This window comes from Cygnus olor, chromosome 1 (assembly GCF_009769625.2).
Source record: "Cygnus olor isolate bCygOlo1 chromosome 1, bCygOlo1.pri.v2, whole genome shotgun sequence".
Lineage (NCBI taxonomy): Eukaryota > Metazoa > Chordata > Aves > Anseriformes > Anatidae > Cygnus > Cygnus olor.
The window spans coordinates 1,143,045-1,169,446 of record NC_049169.1 but is presented as its reverse complement, the minus strand read 5'-3'; the positions used below and the strand labels follow the sequence as shown (position 1 = coordinate 1,169,446).

Sequence of the window (26,402 nt, the reverse complement as noted above, 5' to 3'; positions counted from 1 at the left end):
CCAAAACGTGCCGGAGGTGGTCCCCGTGCTGGCTGTGCCCCAAAAATCCTCCTCGTGGCCCCCAGGACCGTGAGGACCCACTCCCCTGGGTCATTTTGGGGTGATTAGTGCGGGTTTTCCTCACTTTTGGCAATTAACCCCTGGGGTTAATGGGATCCCCTGGGGTAATGGGGTCCCGTAGGGTTAATGGGATCCTCCTGGGGTGATGGGGTCCTCCTGGGGTTAATGGGATCCACTGGGGTTAATGGGATCCCCCTGGGGTTAATGGGATCCCATTGGGAATGAGGAAACCCACTGGGGTTAATGGGATTCCACTGGGTAAAATGGGATCCCGCTGGGGATAATGGGCTCTCACCAAGGATAATGAGATCCACTGGGAGTAATGGGAGCCCACTGGGAATGCAGGAACCTCCTGTGGATAACGGGATCCACTGAGAACAATGGAGCACCATTTGGGACAATGGGATCCCACTGGGTTTGATGGGATCCCACTGGGTTTAATGGGATCCCACTGGGCCAGGCTAATGGGGCTGCGGCCACCGGGCCTCGCACCACGGGGGCAACTGGGATGAGTGGGACAACCGGGACAACTGGACAACTGGGATAATTGGGATAACTGGGACAGCTGGGTAACTGGAATAACTGGGACAACTGGGATAACTGGGACAACAGGGATAAATGGAATAACTGGGACAACTGGGATAACTGGGACAACAGGGATAACTGGGACAGCTGGGTAACTGGGACAGCTGGACAATCAGATAACTGGGATAACTGGGATAACCAGATATCTGGGACAGCTGGGAACTGGGTTAACTGGGACAACTGGATAACCAGGATAACTGGGACAACTGAGTAACTGGGACAACTGGATAACTGGGATAATTGGGGTTACTCGGACAACTGGACATACGGATAACTGGGATAACTAGCATAACTGGGACAACTGAATAACTGGGTAATTGGGATAACTGGATAACTGGAATAATTGGGATAACTGGGATAATTGGGATAACTGTGACAACTGGACAACCAGGTAACTGGGATAACCAGATAACTGGGATAGCCAGGAACTGGGATAACTGGGACAACTGGGATAACCAGGATAACTGGGAAAATTGGGATAACTGGGATAACTGGATAACTGGATAACTGGGATAATTGGGACAACTGAGTAACCGGGTAACTGGATAACTGGGATAATTGGGATAACTGGGACAACTGGACAACCAGGTAACTGGGATAACTGAGATGACCAGGTAACTGGGATAGCCAGGAACTGGGATAACTGGGACAACTGGATAACTGGGAAAATTGGGATAACTGGGACAACTGGGACAACTGGGATAACTGGGACAACTGGACTACCAGATAACTGGGATAACTGGGAACTGAGATAACTGGGATAACCAGATAACTGGGACAGCTGGGTAGCTGGGATAGCTGTTAACTGGGCTAACTGGGACAGCCGGACAACCAGCTAACCGGACAACCAGCTAACTGGGCTGACCGCTAACTGCTCATACTGGGCGACCTGGGCGAACTGGGCGAACTGGGCCGCCCCCCAGCGGCCGCCCCTCACGGCCCCCCCCCGGCCCCGCCCCCCCGCTTCCCGCCGCCTCCCTTCCGCGTGGGGCCGCGGCGCACCCGGCCCCCTTTGCCCGCCGCACCCCCGGCGCCGCAGCGCCACCGTTCCGGCCCCGAACGTTCCGGCCTCCGCTTTCGGGCCCTACCGGGAACCGCGCGGGCGGCGGCGGCGGCGGGGGAGGGAACCGCGAGAAACGGGGAAAACCTCGGGGCAGGAGCAAAGCGGCTTCGAGGCCGGGAAGCAACGGGGAGGGCGGCGGTGCGGGGCGAGGTTTCCGGGGGGGGGGCCGTTTTGCGGGGTGCACCGCCGCGTCCCGGTACCGGCGCGGGGCCAGGAGATGGCGGCGGGCGGCGGCGGGCGGCGCTGAGGGCGGCCGAGGAGGCGCCATGGAGGGCGGCGGGGCCAAGCCCAGCCTGCAGCTGGTCTACCAGGCCGTGCAGGCCCTCTACCACGACCCCGACCCCAGCGGCAAGGAGCGGGCGAGCTGCTGGCTGGGAGAGCTGCAGCGATCGGTCAGCGGCGGCCGGGGGGGGAGGGGGCTCCGGGGGGGCACCGGGAACGGGGGGGGGGGGGAGGGGATAATGAGGTTTGTGGGGGGGGAGGGAGTGGGCCTGGGGGGGTGGGTACCGGGTATGGGGTTGGGGGGGGGCTCGGGAAGGGGCCTGGGGGGGCCTCGGTTAGGGCCTGGGGGGGGGGGGTACCGGGTATGGGGTTTGGGGGGGGGGCTTTGGGATGTGGGGTCTGGGGGGGGTCAGGAACAGGCCTGGGGGGGTGGGTACCGGGTATGGGGTTGGGGGGGGGCTCGGGAAGGGGCTTGGGGGGGGCCCGGTTAGGGTCTGGGGGGGGGGTACCGGGTATGGGGTTTGGGGGGGGGGGCTCTGCGATGTGGGGTCTGGGGGGGGTCAGGAGCAGGGCCGGGGGGTCCTTGGATCCGGTCGGGTCGGGAGATCCCGGATATGGGGTTGGGGGGGGGTCAGGAACGGGCCCAGGGGGGTGGGTACCGGCTATGGGGTTGGGGGGGGGGGGGGGGGGCTGCGGGATGTGGGGCCTGGGGGGGTCCAGGAAAAGGCCTGGGGGGTCCCCAGGTTCTGGTCGGGTCCGGAGCTCCGGGATATGGGGTTGGGGGGGGGGGGGACAGGAACGGGCCTGGGCGGGTGGGTACCGGGTATGGGGTTGGGGGGTCTCGGGAAGGGGCCTGGGGGGGGGGGGGCCGGTTCGGGGCTGGGGGGGGATTCCCGGTTATGGGGTTTGTGGGGGGGGGGCTCTGGGATATGGGGCCTGGGGGAGGTTTCAGGAACAGGCCTGGGGGGGGGGGGGTGAAGTTCTGGGGTGTGGTGTCGGGGGGGGTCCCAGGACCAGGTTTAGGGGGAAGGCTCTGAGATAAGGGGTTTGGGGGGGCCCTGAGGTATGGGGTTTCTGGGGGAGCAGCTCTGAAATATGGAGTTTGGGGGGGTTCCATGATATTGGGCTTGGGGGGGGCGGGCAGGATCAGGTTTGGAGGGGACACGATATGGGGTTTGGGGTTGTGCTGGGGGGGGACGTCCAGGATATGGGGTTTTGGGGGGACCCCGGGTTGAGCCGGGGGGTGTCCAGGATATGGGGTTTGGGGGGGCTCCAGGAACAGGGCAGGATTGGGCTGGGTGGGGGGGGGGGGTCTGGTTTTTTTGGGTTGGGAGGGAGCCCCCATGACGTTGGCTTTGGGGGGGGGGGTCCCGGGATTGTCCTTGGGGGGGGCTCCAGCGCCGCCGCCTGCTTTGGGTTCGCTCGGGTCGGGCTCCGCCGATCCCCCCGGTTCCCCACCCTGCTCCTCCCGCACCCATCCTGCACCCCCAGCACCACCCCGAGCCTTCCCCCGTTGCCCCCAGTGCCCCCCAGGACAGCCCCGGTGCCCCCCCCCCACTCCCCCGCAGCCCCACGGGGCCGGCTGGGGAGCTCCCCGAGCCCCGTTCCAGCCATCCCATATTAATCCCCCTTTTTCCTTCCTGGAGGGGAGCCGCGTGGCAGCGCCGCTGGGGGCACGGCACAGCACCCCGAGCTGAGCCCGACCCCCGGTCCCCAAAGGAGCACCCCAAAAACCAACCCCGGCGTCTGAGAGCGGTGCTCCGGCAGCTCGGGGCCCATCCCAGCGCCCAGAACCTCTCCCTAACCCCCCCCGACCCCCCCCGTCCCAGCCCCAGCGGGGTCTCGGGGAGCGGCCGGGGCTTTCGGGGCAGGAGGAAACCCCAAATTCCTTCGCCCCTCGGTTCCAGAGGCGTCCCGGGGGGCTTCGGCGGCGCGCTCCGAGCGGTTATTTTGGGTCCGGCGAAGCGCCGAGCGGGGCTCGTTTCGGTGCCCGACCTCTCTGGGCGCCTCGGAAGCAGAAATAACCGTGTCTTTTTTTTAGCCACAAACCGCTTCGATTATTTCCTTACGGCCAACGTAACGCACCCCCAGGTGTCCCGATGGCTTTCGTTACTCGTCGCGGCGCTCCGGAGGCTGGCGGTGCCCGGCCTCGGTCTCCGGCCCCGTTTCGTGGCCGCTCGTTATTCACGGAGTGAGCCCCGCCGTAATGAGGCAAATCGTAGGAGAATCTGGGGTTTGTTCAAGCCGAAAAGTCAGCCCAAAACGCCGGGATTGAACTCGTTTCGGATGCTCTCAGTCCCCCGAGCCCGATGCCCTGAGCGTGCAGCAGACGAGCTGCGGGGAGCTGGCGCCCGGTGTCTTTGGCGAGGGGTTGCCGCAGCCCGGGGCGCGGTTTGGTGCCGGTCTGTGAGGATTTGAGGTGCGCTTGCGGGGATTTCGGAGAGCTGGAGCTGCACGGGGCTCGTGGCCGGGCGGGGCTCGCGTAAAGGAGTTAATTCTGGGGCGGTTGTCCCCGGATCTGTCCCCGAGGCTTCCTTGGATCTGTCCCCGAGGCTTCCTTGGATCTGTCCCCGAGGTTTTTGGCCTCCCCCACCTGAAATAACTCCAGCACCACGGGGAGGGGAGCCTTTGGCATGCCTCGACGCTCTGAGCTGCTCTCACCTCAAGCTTTTGTCCCGCTCAGCTGGGTCCTGCCCTGACCCCAAATCCCTGACTCAGGCCACCAGCGGAGCGCCGGGCGTGTGAAACCCGCGGGTTCTCGTCCATCCCTCGTGCCCTGCTGGGAGGACGTGGCTCGCTCCAGCGGTCCGTGCCCACCAGGACACGCAGAGGCCCCTTTCGGCACGGCTGAAGGCACCTCGGGTCCTGCGGTGCCGTTTGGGACGTGCCGGGGGCCTCCTGCGGTGCGCCGATGGGGAGAGATGTGGCTGCCCCGTTCCTCGGCCCCGCGGCGTTTCCGTGGCGGAGACACGGAGCAGGACGGGGAAGCGGGCTCGGGGCCACCCCAGGATTGTGCCCGCGGGGTCCTCGAACCAAATCTTGAGGGCTTTGGGTCGGGAGGGACCTCAGAGCCCCCCCGGTTCCAGCCCTGCCCCGGCGGCTGAACGCGGCGCTGGGAGCTTCGGGGCAGCGGCGGCTCCTGGGGCAGGATCCCAGCAGGATCCACAGCCCGCTCGCTCTCTTTGGGCTCCGGCGGCACCACGGAGGTTCTGTGAGCGAGGAGTGGGCACGGGCGGCCCCTCGGGGCCTTCCCTGCTCCGTGCCCGGACTCCTAAAAATCCCTCCGCGGGCTCTCCGGCGAGGCGCGCGTAGCCAAACTCTGCGAGTTTGCCCTCGGTTTCGCGTCTCGAGTCTCCCGGTGCCTCAGGTTCCCCCTCGAAGGGACGGCGAGCGTCCCGCGGCCCTCCGGAGCCAAATTGCAGCTCTCCAAATCGCCGCCTCTGCCTGATTTTGGTGATTTCCTCATCTCTGCCTTCAGGCGCCGCATCCCGTGAGCGGAGGACGCGCCGCAGCCCGGCTTTGGGAGCTGCCGGTGGGGTTTCCAGCCCTCCCGTCCGGGTCCTGGTCCTCCTGGCCTCCAGGCAGGGCGCGTCCTCCTTCCACCGCTCTCAGGCCACCTCTGAGGGCTTGGACGACACCGTCACGAGCACTCCGTGTGCTGAAAACATCCGGGGCATCACCCGCCACCTTTCTCTTCCCTTGGAAGAAAATTTGCCCTATGATTATTTTTTAAACCCGCTGCTCCGACGCCTCTCCTGCACCTCGGTGCCTGCGGGACAGACGCCGCACCCCGTCGTGGTGCTGACGGCCCCGCTCTGCACCGCCGCCGCTGGGACTCGCTGCGCCTCGGTCGGCCCTCGCGGGAAGAGCGTTGGGGCAAAACGAGGAGAAACCCCCTAAAAACGTTGTGGATGTTCCCGCTTCGAACCTCCCGGGGGCTCCCGACGCCAGCCGTCCCCAAACCAGCGCCTTCTCCCGCACCCGTAGGCAGAACGGGCGGAAACGCCGCTTTCTGTGGGCAGGGATTTCTCTCTTTTTGCGGCTTTTCTTCCCCGGGCCCCGTACGCCCGCGTCTCCTCCTGCTGCAGCCCTGTAAACACCCGGCTCGCGTTTCAGAGCCGCGCTGAATGCCAGCCCCAGGCGCTGCGCGGCCGCCTTCGCCCCGGGGACTTGCCCGCGTTTGTCCCTTCGGCGCCGGGCCTGGCGGCGGCCAGGGCTGGAGCGGGCGTGGGGGCTCGTGCTCCTTCTCCCCCGGCTTAATTCTCGCCCCCCCAAAATATTTTTTGGAAGCTCCGCCGTGAAGCTGGGCGGCAGAAGAAAGCCTGAGGTGCAAAAGCAGGGCCTCGGGGACAGGGGGACCTGAATTCACAAGCAGAGCCGTGGACCCGGGCGCGTTGTGGTTGTGGTTGTGGTGCCGGGCTGGAAAGCGGAGCTGACCCCTCCTCTAACACCCCGGGAATACTCGGGGGTCCCGCGCCCCCCAAAACGTCCCCGAATCTCCTAAATTCAGCCGCGCTCTGAGCGGTCTCACCCCCTCGTGGTGAGCTTCGTCCTCCTCCTCCGGCAGTTTGCGCCCGGTGGCACCGTGCTCCCGCACCGTCAGGGCCCTGGATCAGTGCTACAGGAACTGCAGTTTCCAATCCCTCTACCAAATCCCACTGTTTTCCAGAGTAGGATTTCTCCTCTACCATACTGGGAGTCCGCCTGGAGAGCCCACCACCCGACTTACTTCAGCCCTCGAGGGGTTTGCGTCGTTTCTGAAGGAGCTGCGGGAAATCTGGGCACGGGGGCAGCTTCCCTGAGCGCTGCCGGTGCTGAGCGATCCCAAAAGCGGCGCTAATTGTGCTGTCCTCGCCCAAACGGGGACTTCCAGGGGGAACGCCTCTCGGGTTGCTGCCTGCTGGGTGCGCTCTGCTCTCCCCCGGGGGAATTGTGTGAAGGGTGCCGGACACCGGTCTGCCCGCTGCAGGCGTCGTGTGGCCGTCCCCAGCCCGGCACCGTTGTCACCACGGCTTGAGATTTAGGGGCAGCGAGCTCGGCGTGGGCGTTTAGGGTGGAAGTTGTGGGAGGGGAGGTGTCTGCAGGGGTCCGGGCCGGCTCCGTCTCCGCGCGGGGAGCCCCCTGACGCCGCGGCTCGCCGCAGGTGCACGCCTGGGAGATCTCGGACCAGCTGCTGCAGATCCGGCAGGATGTGGAGTCGTGCTACTTCGCGGCGCAGACCATGAAGATGAAGATCCAGACGTCCTTCTACGAGCTCCCCACCGACTCGCACGCCTCCTTACGGGACTCCTTGCTCTCCCACATCCAGAACTTGAAAGACCTCTCGCCGGTCATCGTCACCCAGGTAGGCGCTGCGCTCCGCGGCCAGCCTGGGGCCACCCTGGGGGTTAACCACGGCCGGCTCCGTCCCGGTCGGGGGCAGCTGGTGGCCAGGCTCCGTCCTTTCTCGGCGCAGGAGCTCGCGATACCACGGGTCGTGCTGCTCGTGGCCACCTCCGCCTTTGCCACCGCTGATTCTTCCCCGAGCCAAAACCCTCGGGTGTCCCCCGGCCGCTTTCCCTCCAGCTCAGAGCCAGGAAGCCGGTTGCTGCAGGCAGCCGGCCGCCTCTCCCAGCGCAGGATCCTCTGCCCTTGCTCGTTCCCGATTCCTTTATTTGCCACCCACTTTATGTCCCTGCTGGGAGACGGAGGGAGCAGGGAGAGCCGTTCCCGGGGCGTCTTCCTGTGCTCAGCGTGGGGACGCGGTGTCGAGCTGCCCCACATGGACGGGGTTCTTCTCTCTGGGAAATCCCTTCCTGCCCGTTGTTGTCTCATCCACACAGCCCTGCGCGGCCTGGGGCAAGGCTTTAAATCTTTAAATAACGCAGCGGAGAGGGTCACACGCTCCCGTTGCGCAGTGCTGCTCCGCAGTCTGTGTGCAGGATGATGGGGACGATAATTTTTAATTTACCTTTTTTCCAATACCCAAGACCTTGGTTAAGCTGGTGGCATTGGCAGAACTCTAAATGAAGGGAGCTGGCAGCACACCTCCTGCCTTCAAAAGCCTGAAATAATTTTCTCTAGCTGGGAAGGATGGGGACAGAGGTGTCTGACGGCACGGGAGGGTCGGGCTTTGTTCCCTGCTCGGCACAACCGCGTGCGGCACCTCCGGAGGAGCCAAGGGGCCGGCACGGCTGTGCCAGGAACACCCGATGAGTAGAGGTTTGGAAGTTTTGGGACTCCCTGTGGCTAAATTCGGCAGCAGCAAAGCGTAAGGTGCCGATACCACTCGGGTAGCCCCTTTCCAAAGGGACTGTGCGTGGTGTGGGGCCCTGCCGTGCACATGCGGTGGGTCTCCGGCACGCTTGGGTGGCTTTTGGCGGTCGCCGCTCTGAGCCGTGTTCTCTCTCCCCTTCCAGCTTGCGTTAGCGATAGCAGACCTTGCCCTGCAGATGGCTTCTTGGAAAGGCTGCGTGCAGACACTGGTTGAAAAGTAAGTAATGTTTACGGCGTTAAACTCCAAGTTATTCGTGGAGTAAGCAGCAGTGGGAGGACCCGCGTCGCTCCACGTGATCCGACAACAGGGGAGATTTTGTTTCCCGATCAATAATGCAAAGTGCCTCGGGTGGCCGGAGGAGAGGCTGCTCACGGCCCTGTGTGATGGAAGACGCGGCTCCCTGAGCCTCAGGGGCTTTTCTCATCCCTGGCTTTGTTACTTTCCAACCCCTCGCGGCGTTATCCCGCTGTGCAGGACCGAACAGCAAGGTCGGGTTGTTTGCCACTGCTGTGCAGCGCCCTGGGCTCGCTGTTCGTGTCCAGAGGCATTCCCTTTACCCGCCCGATTTTGCTCACGATGGCTGATTTCACCAATTCCACCAATTCCGGCTGCCGCCCGCCTTCAGCCCTTGTCCGTTTTCTCCTCCCAGGTACAGCAACGACGTCACGTCGCTGCCCTTCCTGCTGGAGATCCTCACGGTGCTGCCGGAGGAGGTCCACAGCCGGTCCTTGCGCATCGGGGCCAACCGCCGCACCGAGATCATAGAGGACTTGGCTTACTACTCCAGCACGGTCGTCTCGCTGCTGGTAAGAGCGGTGGCACGCGGTGGCACACGCGGCGGCCGAGCGGTGGCCGGCTGCTCAGGGGGCTGGCGCAGCCGCTTCTCCCTCTCCACGTCACCAAGTCAGGTTGCTCCAGGCTGGACGTGATCAAAGCTGGAGGGAAAAAAAAAAAAAAGGATCAAAACTTCTTTTATAGGGCCGGTGCCGAGCAGATGAAAGTCCTAATCAGACACAGTCAGGTTCCTGTTAGTGCTGGGCTGAGAATTGAGGGAGTTACGGTGTTTTTGTCCTCTCCGTTGGGCTCCCCACTGCCCTCTCTCCACTCCACTGTCTGGTGGCGCAGCGTGGAGGCTCCTGGAGGTGCCCGAGGCCAGGCTGGACGGGGCTGGGGGCAGCCAGGGCTGGTGGGAGGGATCGTTCCTACAGCAGGGATTGGAGTTAGATCATCTTTGAGGTCCCTGCCAACCCAAACCGCTCCGGGATTCGTCTGGCACTGAGTAAGTTCAGGAAAATGTCTTCAATCTCACAACTGGGGTCCTGCGGGTGGCTGGGACCCGGCTCCTGCGCAGGCTGCGGTAGTTTGGGGTTAGTCCACGGCCAAACGGGAGTACCCCAGCCCGTTTCGGGGCGGGTGTGCGCACACATGTATCGTCACCGACCTGTTAGAAGGGCGTTCAGGTCCTTAGGGGCTCTGCTTTCTCTTCTCATGCCCCTTCCAGCACGGTACGCTCCTGATTCTCACCCTCGTGCGACCAGCTGAGGCTACGTATTTAGCTCCACGGCGTGTTTGGTACTGCCTGCGTGGCTTTGCTGTGACCGTGTTCAAACCGTCCCCGTGGCAAGGCCGGGCAAACCTCCTGGTTTGTCCCCAGGGGCTTCCCCTTTCGCACTCCCTGGGATCCGGGTGCTGGGAGCCTCAAAACGGGGCGAGTCGGGGGAGCAGAGGGTGAATCCTGCCTGCTCCGTGCTGGCTCCCTCCTTTCCTGAGAGACTTCTCGTGCCCTTCGGCGTTGTTTGAGTCCCGTAGACGAGCAGCCAGCCTGATCCCCTGGCTCAAATGAAGCCCGTGCCCTAACTTCTTGAGCTTCCCGTTAGTTTTCACCATTTCACGGTGCGTATTTAAAGAGGGAAAGGTAACGTGCCCCCTCTCACCCTCTCCTTTCTGGGGAGAGGAGCGGTCGTTTCCCCTCGTCAGCCGAATCCTCGCTCTGAAAGGTAGGAGGAACCTCAGTTTGTAGGATCCTGAGCCCTCTCCCCCCACGACAAGCACAGCCTGCACTCGGCCGGGCTTGTTGGTGCCGTTTCACCAAATGACAATCGCAGGAGCTGCCACATGCCTTTGGTACGTGTGCGCCCCTTGCTGGCTGCACTTTGGGTTCCTTCTCACCAAAGAGCAAAACTTCTGGGCGTTGGTTTCACGTGTGAGATCTCTCCGTGTCGCTCCCAGCCCCAGCACAGGAGCAGTCAGGGTGTCCTGCCCCTTCTTTCGTCCCCTCGTGCCCCTCAGATGTCGCTGACACCCCTCTGAGCCCCCCTTCCCTCCCCGGTGGGACCTGCTCCGTGCCGTTACCACCCCAACCATTCGGGCAGCTCGCTTCCATCCCTTCCATCACTTTGTTGTCCCCGCAGCTCGGCTCAGAAGCCCCTTTGCCCTGTGCTTCTCCGTCCCGGCATCTGTAGGAGGTTCTGTTCAGCTCCTGATGGGGCAGGAGGTGGCTTCGAACTAACAGGGGAGGTTTGGATTAGATATAAGAAGAAATTCTTTATTACGGGGGCGGTGAGGCCCTGGCCCAGGCTGCCCCGAGGAGCCGGGGGTGCCCCATCCCTGGGGGTGCCCAAGGCCGGGCTGGATGGGGCTGGGGGCAGCCTGGGCTGGGGGCAGGGGTCGTGCCCATGGCAGGGGGTGGAACCAGCTCGATCATCTCTGAGGTCCCTGCCGACCCAAACCCTTCTATTCCGGGATTCCCCTGCAGCTTTCTCGGAAACCCCCCGCCCAGGCACTGTAACCAGCTGCCTGAGGAGCAAAATTCAGTTTCCCACGTAGGATTCGGGTGCTAAAATCACTTTTTTGAGTTGGAAAATGGGCTTTTAAAAAGGTTTGTGGAGACTAGGATGACATACAACACCCATCTTCAGGATCTGCGTGCCTCCACGTGGGTCCAGCACCGCTGACGGTTCTGCCACCCTTGGAGGGCGAGCACAGCCCACGCTGCTACCCACCCCAGGCCCCTGTACCCTGATGAGTGCCAGGGGTGTTTCTTGGTGTAGAAGCTCCAGGGTGGCTTTCCCAAAGTCATTTTGTGTGTGAAATTACGCGTCGGGGTTGGGGTCCTGAGCAGTTCTTCCTTGTCCCGCCGCAGATGACGTGCGTGGAGAAGGCGGGCAACGACGAGAAGATGCTCATCAAAATCTTCCGGTGCCTGGGGAGCTGGTTCAACCTGGGCGTCCTGGACAGCACCTTCATGGCCAACAGCAAGTTGCTGTCGCTCCTCTTCGAGGTGCTGGTGAGTATTTCTTGCGCGCTGGGAGCGGGGGCCTTGTGTACTGGGACAGTGGCGCTCTTAAATCCGAGCGGCGCCGCTTCTCCTCCTGCGGGTGTGCGAGGTGAGTTTTGTCCCCCCTGCCCCGAGTGGGAACCCTCCAGGCTTCACCTCGAGCAGCACCCACATCCTAGCGATGCTCCCTGCCCTTGCTGGTGGATTTGTGTGATGTTCTGCCCTCTGTCCCACTCGCCCGCCTCGCAGGGCGGTGGGAGAGCAGCAGCGCGCAGCAGGAGCCCCGTTTTGGCTGTTGCTGCGAGTTTCTTAGTCCTGGAGTTGCTTTTCCGGAGCAAACTCGGACCTGGATCAGGTCCTGGCACCAGCTCTGGGACCAGAGGGACCCGAGGTGCCTCCATCGCGGTCCGGGAGGGGGCCTGGATCTCTAAAACCTCGTGGGGCTCCTCCGTAGCAGCACAGAACTGAGCAGCAGAGGTCGACAAAAGGCAGAAAAGCTTCTCTAATCTGGGGTGAAATGTTCCGGGAAAGGCACAGCTCTACCGGAGCCCATCACCCGGGGTGGGCAGAGGAGGTGCGGTGTTGGCAGAGCTTTCGGGAGCGGGCGGAAACGCCACGGGCAGCGCTTCCACCTCTGCAGCCCCCTTCCCGCACCCGCTGGCAGCCGGCAGAACGCTCCGAGATGGTTTAATTTTCTATTTATATCCCTTCTCCCTACTCCTGCCCTGCTGATCATCAATTCTGGAACCTGTACTAGGCGGAGACCTTGTCTGGCTGAAGCAGGAGCCAGGTTCCAGTTTCCTGCGGTGGCTGCAGGAGATTTAAGGGGGTTTAAGGGGGGTGCCTCTGGATTCAGAAGCTCTCTGCTTGGAGAACGCGCCAGGTGTTGCTTTCATCTGCTCAGCACTAAAATCACCGCTGCTTTTTTCTCTGGATTTTCACCAAAGCCCTTAATTCCCTTTCTGGCATTTTGTCTCAGAACAGCAACCAGCAAAGGGGTTTTTGTGGGCACGTGGGAGAGCCCCCGGACCCCGCGGACCAGCGGGGTTTGGAGAGCCCGGCGGGGCGGCGAAGGAGCAAGCGAGGAGCAGGAATTCCCGCAGGAGGGAGGAAGCTCCCGCTGCAAACGAGGGCTGCAAATGAGGGAACCTTCATTTGCATCTGGAGGGAACCTTCATTTGCATCCGTGCCGCGGTGCCGATGAAACCAACGGCAAATGCAAACGAGGGCCCCCGGTCAGCGGGAGAAAGGGCAGACAATATTGGGGCAGAAACCCGCGCCCTGCGGGACCTTCCCCTCCTGCTGGCGTCGCTTTTAAGCCCGGCGTTTGTCCCGAGGGGCCGTGAGGCTTCGCGGGCTGCCGTCCAGATGCTTTCGAGACCCTGCGCGAGAGGCGCCCGCGGAGCTGCCGCTCCTTTGTCTGCTCTCCCCGCCGCGCCGCGCGCGCTCCTCCTTAGTATGCCGCCCTCGTCTCCCTCCTCAACTGCTCGGGGCGCCTGCTCGACCAGCCTCGCACGATTTCCTGCCGGGTGGGACCTGAAATGTTCCCCCCAGCCCACCACAGCGGTCGATATTCCACGCGTGCTTGTGAGAAACCCCGTCCCCGTCGGCCCCGCGCCGGGGCGCGCGCCCGCGGCGTTTCGCTTCCCTCTGCACCCCGCAGGTTCCTCTTGGTCTTCCTCCCGCTCGCACCGTGCGTGGTCTGGTTGTGGAGGGGTCGATTTTGGCCTCGGGTGTCTGCGGGCAGGGCAGCGAGGGCTGTGCAGGGGCTGGAGGAAACCCTCCAGGAGCCGCGGTGATGGCAAAAGGGCTTTCCAGCGCCGCCCGGGCTCACTTCTGCTTCTTCTTTCTTGCAGCAACAGGACAAAACTTCGTCAAACCTCCACGAAGCTGCTTCGGACTGCGTGTGCTCGGCCCTCTACGCCATCGAGAACGTGGAGACCAACCTGCCCCTGGCCCTGCAGCTTTTCCAGGGCGTCCTCACCCTGGAGAGTGCCTACCACATGGCCGTGGCGCGGGAGGACTTGGACAAGTAAGTGAACTGGCAGCCCGGGCTGCGCCCAGAGGGAAGGAGAGCGACAGTAATTAACTGCCCGTGCCTGTCCCCGGCTATTTTTGGAGCCCGTGCTGTTCGCTGCGGCGCTCCGAAGCCTCTCATGCAAACCAGTGGCTGCAAGCAAAGCGAGCTGGTGGATTCCCCGCCCCGGTGCAGCGCTGCGTGCCCCAGGGTGGCGCTCTGCTGGCCTTTCATCGTGGCCAGAGGGGACAAACCCTGAAATCCTGCAGCCTTCCTGCCCCAAAAAGCCCCGAAAAGCACACCAAAAGCCGTGCTGGCTGCCCGCCATCCAGAGACCCCCTGTTCTCCACCTCCACCGACCCTCTATCAGCAAACACCGGTAGCGTTCGCTCTTCCTTCTGGCTGCGGCTGTCACGGGGCTGCCCTGGCACCCCCCCAGCTCCCTCCTTGCACACCGACGTCTCTTCTCCTTCCACAACCGTCCTTCATCCGGCTGCTCCGGTGTCCCGGTGACACGGGACCGAACGCCCCAAGTCCCGCTCCGCTCCGTTCCTCTCGATTTAAAGCGTTGTGGGTGGGCACAGCCTGTTTGGGGTGAGCCCACCCCGTGGTCAGCCTGTTTCCCTCCAGCTTCCATTTTAAAACTAAGAGGTTTGGGATGCTTTTGGGGTGGAAGCTGCTGTCCTGCTGTTTCCACCCCGGGGATTTTGAGCTCCTCGTGCCCCAGTGGTTCTCACCTGGCCCCTGCTCACTCCGTGGGTGGACGAGGTCCAAATAATGTGTACATTCGACCAGAAGGAGTTCAAAGCTTCTGCCGTAGAATCACAGAGTCATTAGGGCTGGAGAAGCCCTCCAGGATCATCTGGTCCAACTGTCCCCCTCCCACCAATGTCACCACCAAACCACGTCCCCAAGCACCACGTCCAACCTCTCCTTGAGCACCCCCAGGGACGGGGACTCCACCAGCTCCCTGGGCAACCCGTCCCAACGCCTGACCGCTCCTTCTGAGCAGAAATGTCTCCTCGTTTCCCACCTGAACCTCCCCTGGCGCAACTTGAGGCCGTTCCCTCTGGTCCTGTCACTGGTTACCTGTGAGAAGAGGCCGACCCCCAGCTCCCCACAACCACGTGGGGACTGCTGCAGCACCCGAGAGCTCCCATCGCCGGCACATCCGGGGCGCGCCACCCTCACGGACACACCTGGAACATTTCTGACCCCGTTTCTCCCCTCACCAGGGTGCTCAATTACTGCCGTGTGTTCACTGAGCTCTGCGAGACCTTCCTGGACAAGATAGTCTGCACGCCGGGCCAAGGGCTGGGCGACCTGCGCACGCTGGAGCTGCTGCTGATCTGCGCGGGCCACCCGCAGTACGAGGTGGGTGCGCCTTGCCCCCTCCCCTCCTCGCCCCGTCACCAAAATTCGCTCACCCGAGGCCGAGGCAGTGGGAAATCATCCTGGCGGGGGGCTGGGGGCTTCGTCCTCTTGGCTTAAACCTCGCGGGGCTGCAGCGTAGCTCCTGCTGGCTTTGTCTTCCCAGGCAGATAAAGCAGGGTGGGCGCTTCGTGGGTGCCATCGTGCCAGCAGCCCAGCCCCCTTTGTGGTCCCCATCGTACCAGCACCCCAGGAACCTTTTTGTGGGTCCCCATTGTACCAGCGCCCTGGTCCCCATCGTACCGGCACCCCAGTCCCATTTGTGGTCTCCCTTGGCCCTAACCTTGTGCTCAGGAGGACCCACAGCTCCCAAAAAAAAAACCCAAAAGGCCAGTGGGGACACAAATTTATCGTTGGCAGGAGCGACTGATGTGAAGTTTGGAGCGACAGCCCCCTTTTCTGCTTTGATTTTACTTTTTCAGAGATAATTTTTGCTTTCTTCAGAGGGCTGGCGGCAGGTTTTCAGGCTGACTCTGGGTTTAAAACCCCCTGTTACGTGACCAGCAGCAGGGCCACGTTTTCTCGTGGCCCGAAGAAGCATTGCTGCCGACGGAAATTTGTGTGACCCCCCCTGCCCCGGGCACCCCCGGAGCTCGGGGCGCAGCGCCAACACCCCGGTGGTGACGCGCCGCTGCCTTTTGTTTCTTCCTGCCCAGGTTGTGGAAATCTCCTTCAACTTCTGGTACCGGCTGGGGGAGCACCTGTACAAGACGGACGACGCCGTGATCCACAGCATCTTCAAAGCCTACATCCAGCGCCTGCTCCACGCGCTGGCCAGGCACTGCCAGCTCGACTCGGACCACGTAAGGGTGGGACGGCTCCCCCGGGGCTGCAGGGCCCTCCAGGTGGCGGTGCCACAGCTGTAATTGCAGAGAGAGGGCTGAGAGTAATTAAAGCTGCTGTCTGGCACCTCCTTTCATCAAGTCAGCAGAACTCTCTGGCATCTCGACGGCTCCGAGCCTGGGGTGCCGTCCTCCTCTCTCTGCTCCGTGCCTCATCCCCTGCGCGCGGCGCGGCCGTCGGAGCGCATTGCGCGCGCTGGGGGAGCTCTTGGTGCACCGCTCCCCCCCCTAAAATCCCCTCCAGTCGCTCTGCCAGGAGAGAGGGGAGCAGGGACGGGTTTCTCCTCTGAAATACGATTGCTGCTCGTGTGCTGGTGTGGCCGAGGGGCCTCCGGGAGCTGCCGTAACACCTCTGCTCTCTGTGCTCTCCTTTAGGAGGGCGTCCCCGAGGAGACGGACGACTTCGGGGAGTTCCGGATGCGGGTCTCGGACCTGGTGAAGGACCTCATCTTCCTGGTGGGGTCGGTGGAGTGCTTCGCTCAGGTGGGTTCTCGCCGCTCGCCGACCGCGCCGAGACCTCGCCGGGCCCCCTCGGCTCTGCCCTCCCGGCCTCCCCCGAGCCCGGTGGCTTTGCCCCGCGCTGCCGGCCCCGTGGGAGGCCTTGTGTCACGCCGTGCGCCTCCTGGCTCTCATCCAGGCCTCGCCGCAGCCCCGGGCAGCGTGTCTGCTGCTGGGCCGGGCCCTGGGGGCCTTCAGGGCGGGGAGGAGGCCACACACACACACACACATTGCCTGCTTGAGCACAGGGAAGAGGCTGAGAGAGGTGCCGGGGATGTTCTGGGGGGAGCAGCTTGAGCAGCTCTCACGTTTTGAGGGTCCCAAAGCAGCCGGGTGCTCTGTGGCCAGCAAGGTTTTGTCTCGGGGGGCAGAGGTGGAGGTCTTGGGGGAAGGGACTGCGTGCCGCACACCCCCGGGCTGCGATCGTGGCTCCTTTTGTGACCGGTTCTCCTCCCCGCAGCTCTACGCCACTCTGAAGGACGGGAACCCGCCCTGGGAGGTGACGGAAGCTGTCCTCTTCATCATGGCCTCCATCGCCAAGAGCGTCGACCAGTGAGTGCCGGTGGCCCTGCGGCCGTGGGCTCCTCCCGGGCCCTGGGGTTTGCCCAGTATCCCGAGGACACTCGTGGGGTTGTGCTTTCCTAGGCAGAAAGTGGGGTTCACACGTTTAAAACCTGCTTCAGCTCAAGCAGGACGTTGAGGAGCGTGGCACAGCACCCCCTGCCCATGGAGGTCCCCGGGGCTGCGGTCTCCAATTCCCAGCTGGGGACAGGACCCAGGATGGAACTGGGACTGCAGGAAGCAGCCGGACCCCTCGGGGCGTCCTTTTTGTGTGCTCGTTGCGCTTTTTTGACGCTTTTCTGTGTCAAGGCCGCTCCGCCCGGCGTTATCTCCAGTTCTGTTTCTGCTTCGCCTCCGAGAGCGCCAGCCTCCCCCTGACCTCGTGCCTCCGGGGCTGGGGATAAACCAGGAGCCCGGCCCCGCTCTCCCACGAGAGGGCAGGCGGTGCCGGTGCCGTGGCGGCCACCAGCAGGGGCTGGGAGCCGGGGATGCGCTGGCTGGGGATCGGCGGCAGCCTCCCAGCAGGGAGCGGCCTCCCGGCAGCCTGGGCGGCGCTCGTTGGCTTTGTTCTTGTGCCGCGGGCACCTCAGCGCGGGCGTCTCGCCGTCCCCCGCTTGGTTTAGGGACACCAGAGGTGCTGCCTGCCTGGGTCCCAGCTTTGGTCCCTCCCGTGCCCACGTCTGGGACCCCCAGCGCGCTCCGGCTGCCCCGAGTGCCCAGCGGGGTGCTGAGCCTGCAGGCCCGAGGCCGGGGAGCCCAGCGGGTGCGGTAACCCCAACGCGGGCTGTGCGGGGGTTGCATTTCCAGCAGGGTTGGTTCTGGGACTCCCTTTCCAGCCCAGCACCTTCTGGGGTTGCATTTCCACCTGTGGATCTTCCGTGATTCCATTTCTGCCTGGGGTTACCCTGCGATTCCCTTTCCACCCAGGGATCTTCTGTGATTTATTTCCACCCCGGGGTTATTCTCTGATTTATTTCCACTTGGGGTCATTCTGTGATTCCCTTTCCACCTGGAGATATTCTGTGATTCCCTTTCCACCTGGGATTACTCTGCGATTTATTTCCACCTGGAGATATTCTGCGATTTTATTTCCACCTGGAGATATTCTGCGATTTTATTTCCACCCGGAGATATCCTGTGATTCCATTTCCACCTGGGGCTATCCTGTGATTTATTTCCACCAGGGTTTATTCTCTGATTTATTTCCATCCGGGGTTACTCTCTGATTTATTTCCATCCGGGGTTACTCTCTGATTCCCTTTCCACCTGGGGATATTCTGTGATTCCCTCTCCACCGGGGTTTATTTTGCGATTTCATTTCCACCCGGGGTCATTCTGTGATTTATTTCCACCCGGGGTTATCCTGTGATTCCATTTCCACCCGGAGATATTCTGTGGTTGCATTTCCACCCAGGGGTATGCTGTGATTCCCTTTCCACCTGGGCTTATTCTCCGATTTATTTCCACATGGTATTATTCTGTGATTCCCTTTCCACCCTGGGTTACTCTGTGATTTATTTCCACCCGGGGATCTTCTGTGGTTTATTTCCACCTGGGGTTACTCTGTGATTTATTTCCACCCAGGGATATTCTGTGATTTGTTTCCACCCAGGGCTCTGCCCCGTGGCTCCCGTCCCAGCCGGGGTTACCCCACACCTCTATGACCAAGCCAGCTCCGCGCAGGGGAGGCTTTGCGGGGCGGGGGGGGGCATCGAGCCGCTTCCCCCATCGGGCCTCATCCCATCCCTCTGCCTCCCCCCGCAGGGAGAACAACCCGACGCTGGTGGAGGTGCTGGAGGGAGTGGTGCGGCTCCCCGAGACGGTGCACACGGCCGTGCGCTACACCAGCATCGAGCTGGTGGGGGAGATGAGCGAGGTGGTGGACAGGAACCCGCAGTTCCTGGGTGAGTTCCCTCCCGGCACCGCCCCCCCTCCCCGACACGCTGCCGGCCCCCTCTCCCCGCGCTCACCGGCGCCGTCCCCGCTCCGCAGATCCCGTGCTGGGCTACCTGATGAAGGGGCTGTGCGACCGGCGCCTGGCCTCGGCCGCCGCCAAGGCCATCCACAACATCTGCTCCGTGTGCCGGGACCACATGGCGCAGCACTTCAACGGGCTGCTGGAGATCGCCCGCTCCCTCGACTCCTTCACGCTCTCTCCGGAGGCTGCCGTGGGGCTCCTCAAGGGTAAGCGCGGGCGGGAGGCGGCCTCGGACCTGCTGCCCTCGGTCCCGAAGCGCCGTGCGTGCTCGGAGCCTGCCCGAAATCCTGCCCGGGGCAGGCAGGAGGAGAGGCTCTGGGTTGGTCTGCGTCCCGTGCAGATGCTCGGAGCTTGAGATGCGGGGAGGTTTGGAATCGTAGAGTCATAGGGAAAAAAAAAGGTGAGAGAGAGGAGAAAGGAGGGGATTAAAAAAAAGAGAGAGGAGAAAGGAGGGGATTAAAAGAGAGAGAGAGGAAAAAGGAGGGGATTAAAAAAGAGAGAGAGAGGAAAAAGGAGGGGATTAAAAGAGAGAGAGAGGAAAAAGGAGGGGATTAAAAGAGAGAGAGAGGAAAAAGGAGGGGATTAAAGAGAGAGAGAGGAAAAAGGAGGGGATTAAAAGAGAGAGAGAGGAAAAAGGAGGGGATTAAAGAGAGAGAGGAAAAAGGAGGGGATTAAAGAGAGAGAGGAAAAAGGAGGGGATTAAAGAGAGAGAGAGGAAAAAGGAGGGGATTAAAGAGAGAGAGAGGAAAAAGGAGGGGATTAAAAAAGAGAGAGAGAGGAAAAAGGAGGGGATTAAAAAAGAGAGAGAGAGGAAAAAGGAGGGGATTAAAAAAGAGAGAGAGAGGAAAAAGGAGGGGATTAAAAAAGAGAGAGAGAGGAAAAAGGAGGGGATTAAAAAAGAGAGAGAGAGGAAAAAGGAGGGGATTAAAAAAGAGAGAGAGAGGAAAAAGGAGGGGATTAAAAAAGAGAGAGAGAGGAAAAAGGAGGGGATTAAAAAAGAGAGAGAGAGGAAAAAGGAGGGGATTAAAAAAGAGAGAGAGAGGAAAAAGGAGGGGATTAAAAAAGAGAGAGAGGAAAAAGGAGGGGATTAAAAAAGAGAGAGAGGAAAAAGGAGGGGATTAAAGAGAGAGAGAGGAAAAAGGAGGGGATTAAAGAGAGAGAGAGGAAAAAGGAGGGGATTAAAGAGAGAGAGAGGAAAAAGGAGGGGATTAAAGAGAGAGAGAGGAAAAAGGAGGGGATTAAAGAGAGAGAGAGGAAAAAGGAGGGGATTAAAAAAGAGAGAGAGGAAAAAGGAGGGGATTAAAAAAGAGAGAGAGAGGAAAAAGGAGGGGATTAAAAAGAGAGAGAGAGGAAAAAGGAGGGGATTAAAAAGAGAGAGAGAGGAAAAAGGAGGGGATTAAAAAAGAGAGAGAGAGGAAAAAGGAGGGGATTAAAAAAGAGAGAGAGAGGAAAAAGGAGGGGATTAAAAAGAGAGAGAGAGGAAAAAGGAGGGGATTAAAAAAGAGAGAGAGAGGAAAAAGGAGGGGATTAAAAAAGAGAGAGAGAGGAAAAAGGAGGGGATTAAAAAAGAGAGAGAGAGGAAAAAGGAGGGGATTAAAAAAGAGAGAGGGAGGAAAAAGGAGGGGATTAAAAAAGAGAGAGGGAGGAAAAAGGAGGGGACTGGGGAAAAGAGAGAGGAAAAGGGGAAAAGATCTCCGAGATCACCAAGTCCAGCTGTCAGGCTGACCTGAGCCCCATCGCCAAACCCCATCCCTCAGCAGCACCGAGGGCACCGAATGCCCCTCAGTGCCCCCAGCCAAATCCCCAGTGGGCTCCTCGCATATCTGAGCGCTTGCAGACTCTCTGCTGGCTGCACGAGGCAGAAAGCTGCCGTTATTTGTCATCTGACACACGGTTTGGGCAGCAGGATGTGGTTTCTCAGCTCCAGCCCGCAGGCAGAGCGTTCCCAGGGCGTTTGGCTGCGGTGGGCGCGCGGGGCTCGTGTCGGGGCTTCGGAGGCTCCCGAGGGGCTCGGGTGCCCGTCTCTGACAGCGGGGCGGCCGTGGGGCTGAGGGCTTTGTGATTAAAGGGATGAAGTTACGTTTTTCCTCTTGTCCATGCTTGCGTGTCGATGCAAGCGGCATCGGTGGCGATTCTGCTCCATTCCCGTCCCTGCCACGGAGCGCGTTCCCCTCCTTAACCCGCAGCGAGGGCGTTTCGGTGCTGCTGCTTCTGATTCCTGCCCCCCTTTTTTTTTGTTTCAGGGACCGCGCTGGTGCTGGCCAGGCTGCCCCTGGAGAAGATCGCGGAGTGCCTCAGCGAGCTCTGCGCCGTGCAGGTGATGGCGCTGAAGAAGGTACGGCCCGGCCCGAGCCCCGTGGCTCCCGGTGCATGCGTGGGGGCTTAAATGGGTCCGAGATGCTGACCTGCAGGATGGGAGGAAACGACCTGGTCCCCAGAGACCACCGTGTGTGCCTTGAGCTGCCCTGAGACCCCCTCAAACGCAGCTGGCAGCTTCTGTCCTGCTCCAGGTCCCCAAAATGCAGTGGCCGTGGGCAGAAGCGGGGTCAGGGAGAGCAGGGACGTGGGAGGGTGGCAGGAGGAGGAGAAGGAGGGCAGCTTTCCGAGGGACCCACGGGTCCTGTGTCTCTTCTGAGCAACCCGTGCTCGTGGAAGGGCGGCTCCTGGAGCTCCTGCTCCCTCCGCACACTTCTGCCACCTCTGTTTTGGCGACCCCAGAGGAGGCTCGGGGTGTGGAGAAGGAAAGGGAAAAGCTCCCCCTGAGCTTTCAGAGCAACTCGTGTGCATGTGGCCAGGAGCCACTCGGGTCCTGAGCAAAGGTTTTCCATGCCAGGAGCTGCGGTGACGTTCCTGCTTCTGGCTAGGACGGAGAAATGGCCTTGGGCTGGAGGGATACGTTCATGCACACATTCCTGACGTCCCCATGTTTCGTTTTCTTCCAGCTGCTCTCTCAGGAGCCGAGCAACGGCCTCTCCTCAGACCCTACAGTGCCCCTGGACCGACTCGCCGTCATATTTAGGTACGGGGGCTTGCGAGCTGGGGCACGGCCAGCGCTAGCGGCAGCCTCCAGCTCCCCAAAGAGGGGCTGAGCACGGGGTCCCGGCCCCTCTGAGCCTGTTCCCGGCCCCTTCCCCGCAGCCCCTGTGGGTGCTGGGCCTTCCAGCCCCTTTTCTTACCTTTTACACCCCAAACTGATGGCGTAGAGGAAGGGCGGTTGACCTTTCTCTGCCTTTCGCAGGCATACCAATCCCATTGTAGAAAATGGGCAGATCCACCCGTGCCAAAAAGTCATTCAGGAGGTGAGTGCCGGCGGTTTGGGGAATTTGGGGCGGGGGAGGGGACGTCAGGCAGGGGGACGGTGCCTCTGGGGGTGCCACGCTGTCTTGTCTCCGAGTTGTGGAGCTGAGCTCCCCGCTCCTGCACGGAGCCAATTCACACACCCCGTAACCAGCACCCAAGGGGCATCTGCCTGCCAGTTTTTGGGTCGATTGGGCCTTTTTTCGGTCCGAGGGGTGGTGGTGTCTCGTGTGCCGTTTCCCCCGCTCACCCTACCCCTCCGCGCCCAGATCTGGCCCGTGCTGTCGGAGACCCTGAACAAACACAGTGCCGATAACCGCATCGTGGAGCGCTGCTGCCGCTGCCTGCGCTTCGCCGTCCGCTGCGTGGGCAAAGGCTCGGCCGCGCTGCTGCAGCCGCTCGTCACGCAGGTACGGGCACGGGGACGCGGCCGGGACGGGCGCCGCGATGCCGGCGCCGCGGCGAGCGCGACAGAAAGCGCCGGGAGCTCCTGCACGAACCCGCGTGGGCGGCAGGGAGCTTTGAACCGCAGGGCAGAGCCGGGCGCTGCCCAGGAGCCCTGCGGTTGTGGCTGTGATTTAAAAGGGATGCGAGGAGACGCGGCGGCGTGCGGCTCCCTGGGGAGGCAGCGCTCAGCTCGGTGGCCCCCGCGCCCCTCAGACATAGGCTGGGCTGAGGAACCCGCACTCACTTGAGGTCCCCGCAGCGCGGGGATGCTCCAGAGCACAAGAAGAGACCCGAGCCAGCCCCTGTGCTCCGGGATCTGCCCCCAATAGGGCTGGGGGCTCCCGGCGGTGGCTCTCAGTGGGGGTCTGGAAGGGGTGTTGGCGGTGGGCAGGCGTCACGTCGCGTCTCTCCCCGCAGATGGTGAACGTGTACCGGGCGCACCAGCACTCCTGCTTCCTCTACCTGGGCAGCATCCTGGTGGACGAGTACGGCATGGAGGAGGGCTGCCGGCAGGGGCTGCTCGACATGCTGCAGGTGATCGCCCGCTGCCCTTGCTGGGGGAGCAGCAGGTCCTCTGCGCCTCTGGGACGTGTCCCGTTAGGGGGGGAGAGCCAGGTCCCCCGGGTGGTGGCAGCGATGTCCGTGGGGAGAAGCGGGGCTCTGACCCGGTCCCCATGGTCCGTGCTGGAGATCTGCCCGGGGAGAGGAGGGTTCAGACAGGGGGAGGGTAGCGCATGGCCAAGCCAGACACCGATGTCCTCTCTGTGGGCTATCAGCACCGCGGGGCCTCGCTGCCTGTCCCCCCTCCTGCCGACGGGGCTGGCTCGAGTCTCAGCAGCCAAGACCACTGTAATGACCGCTAGTTGCTGACCGATCCCCGTGCTCCTTCTCCTAGGCGCTCTGCATCCCCACCTTCCAACTCCTCGAGCAGCCCAACGGCCTCCAGAACCACCCGGACACTGTGGACGACCTCTTCCGACTCGCAGCCAGGTTCCTTGCTCCCCTTCACCCCCTTCTCCTTCCTGGAGCCTTCGAGTGCCGCCAGGGCAGCGCGCCCGTCCCCGTGGACAGGTGGAGGAGGCAGGGTCCGGCCGCGTGCCGGTGACCCCCTCGTCCCCCCTGTGCCCTCGCAGGTTCATCCAGCGCAGCCCCGTCACCCTGCTGCGCAGCCAGGTGATGATCCCCATCCTGCAGTGGGCCATCGCCGCCACCACCCTGGACCACCGGGACGCCAACTGCAGCGTCATGAAGTTCCTGCGCGACCTCATCCACACCGGGGTGGCCAACGACGTGAGTGTCCCGCGGGGGGGGACGGGACGGGGTCGGTGCCCGTGGGATGCCTTCCTCCTCCGTGTCGGTCGCTGCTGGGCGCACTCAGAGCCCCAGCAGCAGGACAGGGACGTGTCGGAGCGAGGCCAGAGGAGGCCACGAGGATGCTGCAGGGGCTGGAGCCCCTCTGCTGTGGGGCCAGGCTGAGGGAGCTGGGGGTGCTCAGCCTGGAGAAGAGAAGGCTCCGGGGAGAGCTCCCAGCGGGCTGCCAGGGCCTGAAGGGGCTGCAGGAGAGCTGGGGAGGGACTCTGTGCCGGGGGGTAGGGGTAGGGCAGGGGGGATGGCTTTAAACTAACAGAGGGGAGATTTAGATTAGATATTAGGAAGAAATTCTTTAGGTGGTGAGGGTGGTGAGTCCCTCGCCCAGGCTGCCCCAAGGAGCTGTGGCTGCCCTATCCCTGGGGGTGCCCAAGGCCAGGCTGGATGGGGCTGGGGGCAGCTTGGGTTGGGTGGGAGGGGTCGTGCCCATGGCAGGGGCTGGAACTAAATCATCTTTAAATCCCTTCCGACCCAAACCACTCTGCGATTCTCTAATTCCACGAGATGCCCGGGGCGCTGCCCCCCAGACCTGACCGCCTCTCGGCACCCCCTCACCCTCCTCTTATCCCCGCCCCCTGCAGCACGAGGAGGACTTTGAGGTGCGGAAGGAGCTGATCGGGCAGGTGATGAACCAGCTGGGCCAGCAGCTCGTCAACCAGCTGCTGCACACGTGCTGCTTCTGCCTGCCCCCCTACACCCTGCCCGACGTCGCCGAGGTGCTCTGGGAGATCATGCAGATCGACCGACCGGTGAGAGGGACGGGCGGCGAGGCCCCGGGGGTCCTCCTTGGGCCAGGACCTCAGCTCCAGCACGGTCCCGGGGTCTTCCTCGCACTGGGACGGGGGCAAATGCTGCTGGGATCGAGCGTGGCTTTCTCCCGGTGCGTCCTGTGGTGCTGAGCCGCTGCCTCTCCTCGTCCTGCAGACGTTTTGTCGCTGGCTGGAGAATTCCCTGAAGGGCTTACCAAAGGAGACGACGGGGGGAGCCATCCAGGTCACACACAAGCAGCTGACAGACTTCCACAAGCAGGTCACGAGGTGAGGCGGCGGGGAAAAAACCCATCTTGCAAAACCCAGCTCGGGAGGGGGGAGGGCTGCAGACCCCCACTTCTGAGGGGAGCCTCGTCCCTCTCTCCGTGTCCTGGCCCGGCCCCAGCGCCCGCATCCTGCCCAGACCATTCCAGCCCAAACCATACCGCTGATGCTGAGCGGTGCCCATCCACGCAGGGCTGCCCCTCCAGCCCCACCGGATCCCTGCGGCCACCCATGGACCCCCCCCCAAGGGTTTCAGACCCTTCCTGTGCGGGGCATCCTGCACGGACACGGCTTGTCCCCCGGCACCGAGTCCCGGTGGGACGTTACCCCTGGCACCGCCCCGGCCGTTCCCAGCGCGGCGCGACCGCCGGCTCAGCCTCGCGCCGTGGGGCGCCGGCGGCGTTCCCAGCCCCGACAGGTTTTTCCTCTCCTGCAAACACGGCGTCGGGGTGCCGGCGCCTTGCGCACGCCCTGCCCGCGCCTCCCAGTCGCCGATGATCCCAGCGGGCCAGTCGCTGGGGGATCGATGAGCCCTGCTCTGCGCCCTGAGGGCATCGGGGTGGCACCCCGGGGACAGCACTGGGGGCTCGCCGCTGCCTTCGTGTCCTGGGTGTGTCTGCGCCCCCGCGAGGGCACCTGCCCGGTGCTGGGCATCACCCAAGCTTTGGGGAAGCCAAAACTGTGACTCATGTCCCTGTCCAGTCCGTGTGTCCGCCCTTCCCCTAACGCAGCCCTCCCTCGTCTTGCAGCGCTGAGGAATGTAAGCAGGTCTGCTGGGCTCTGAGGGACTTCACCCGCCTCTTCCGATAGCTCTGGCACCGGCACGGCGCCTGTCTCCCAGGTAGGGCTGGGGGCTGCTGCGGCACCGCTCCTGCCGCCCCACGCCACGGTGTCGCCGCCCCCCTGCCACCCTGACCCCCTCCCTCCCCTCCCAGGAATGTCTTTTAATTAGAAGAAGACAGGAAACGAAGAAAACGAGAACGTGTCCCACAATCAGCAACCTTCATCGCGGCCGAGGGCTTTCACTCGCTCCAGCGCGTCCCGCCAGCCAGGGCAGCCGCGGCCGCCGCGTGCCGGAGGAGGGCTCGGCGCGTCCCGTGCCTGCGCCACGGCCCCGAAACAAGAAAACAAAACAACGGGGGAAAAAAGAAAAAACAAAACAAAACAAAAATACAAAAACAGAACCACCGGCAGAAAATGAATTTGCCTGGCAGCAAAACAAGAGTGCAAAGTAGAAAACTTTCTGTGAAATGAAAAATAAATAAATAAACACAAATTCCTTCAGGAACGATGGGGTTTCCAATGTACCTAGCAGCGAGGGGGTGGCTGCTGGGTGCCCCCCCGGCCCCTTGCGGGCAGCAGGGGGAGGCCGGGGCTCAGCCCGGGGACGCGCGGCGGCGGCCTCCTGGAACAGACGCAGGCGGGACAGACTGTTTAAATATATATTATATATTTTTTCTTTTTTT

At 62.4% G+C, this 26,402-nt stretch overlaps 1 protein-coding gene across 1 annotated transcript; it reads left to right on the top strand.

Moving 5' to 3' along the window:
* Positions 1-1,880: 1,880 nt before the first annotated feature.
* TNPO3 (transportin 3) lies at positions 1,881-26,221 on the top strand. Its single transcript, XM_040545249.1, has 23 exons — positions 1,881-2,100; positions 7,074-7,274; positions 8,329-8,402; positions 8,836-8,992; positions 11,329-11,472; positions 13,320-13,495; positions 14,716-14,854; positions 15,568-15,714; positions 16,129-16,236; positions 16,712-16,803; positions 18,577-18,716; positions 18,805-18,996; positions 21,034-21,125; positions 21,733-21,809; positions 22,029-22,089; positions 22,357-22,497; positions 22,952-23,068; positions 23,430-23,524; positions 23,668-23,824; positions 24,484-24,651; positions 24,827-24,939; positions 25,686-25,777; positions 25,872-26,221. Exons 1-22 carry the CDS (start codon positions 1,975-1,977, stop codon positions 25,744-25,746), a joined length of 2,778 nt encoding a protein of 925 aa, XP_040401183.1. The 5' UTR covers positions 1,881-1,974; the 3' UTR covers positions 25,747-25,777; positions 25,872-26,221.
* The last annotated feature ends 181 nt before the right edge of the window (positions 26,222-26,402 follow it).

Coding starts and splice junctions, on each gene's coding strand:
- TNPO3 (XM_040545249.1), top strand. CDS start 1,975: ATGGAGGGCGGCGGGGCCAAGCCCAGCCTGCAGCTGGTCTACCAGGCC. Junction 8,403..8,835: donor GTGCAGACACTGGTTGAAAA/GTAAGTAATGTT, acceptor TTCTCCTCCCAG/GTACAGCAACGACGTCACGT. Junction 24,940..25,685: donor TTCCACAAGCAGGTCACGAG/GTGAGGCGGCGG, acceptor CTCGTCTTGCAG/CGCTGAGGAATGTAAGCAGG.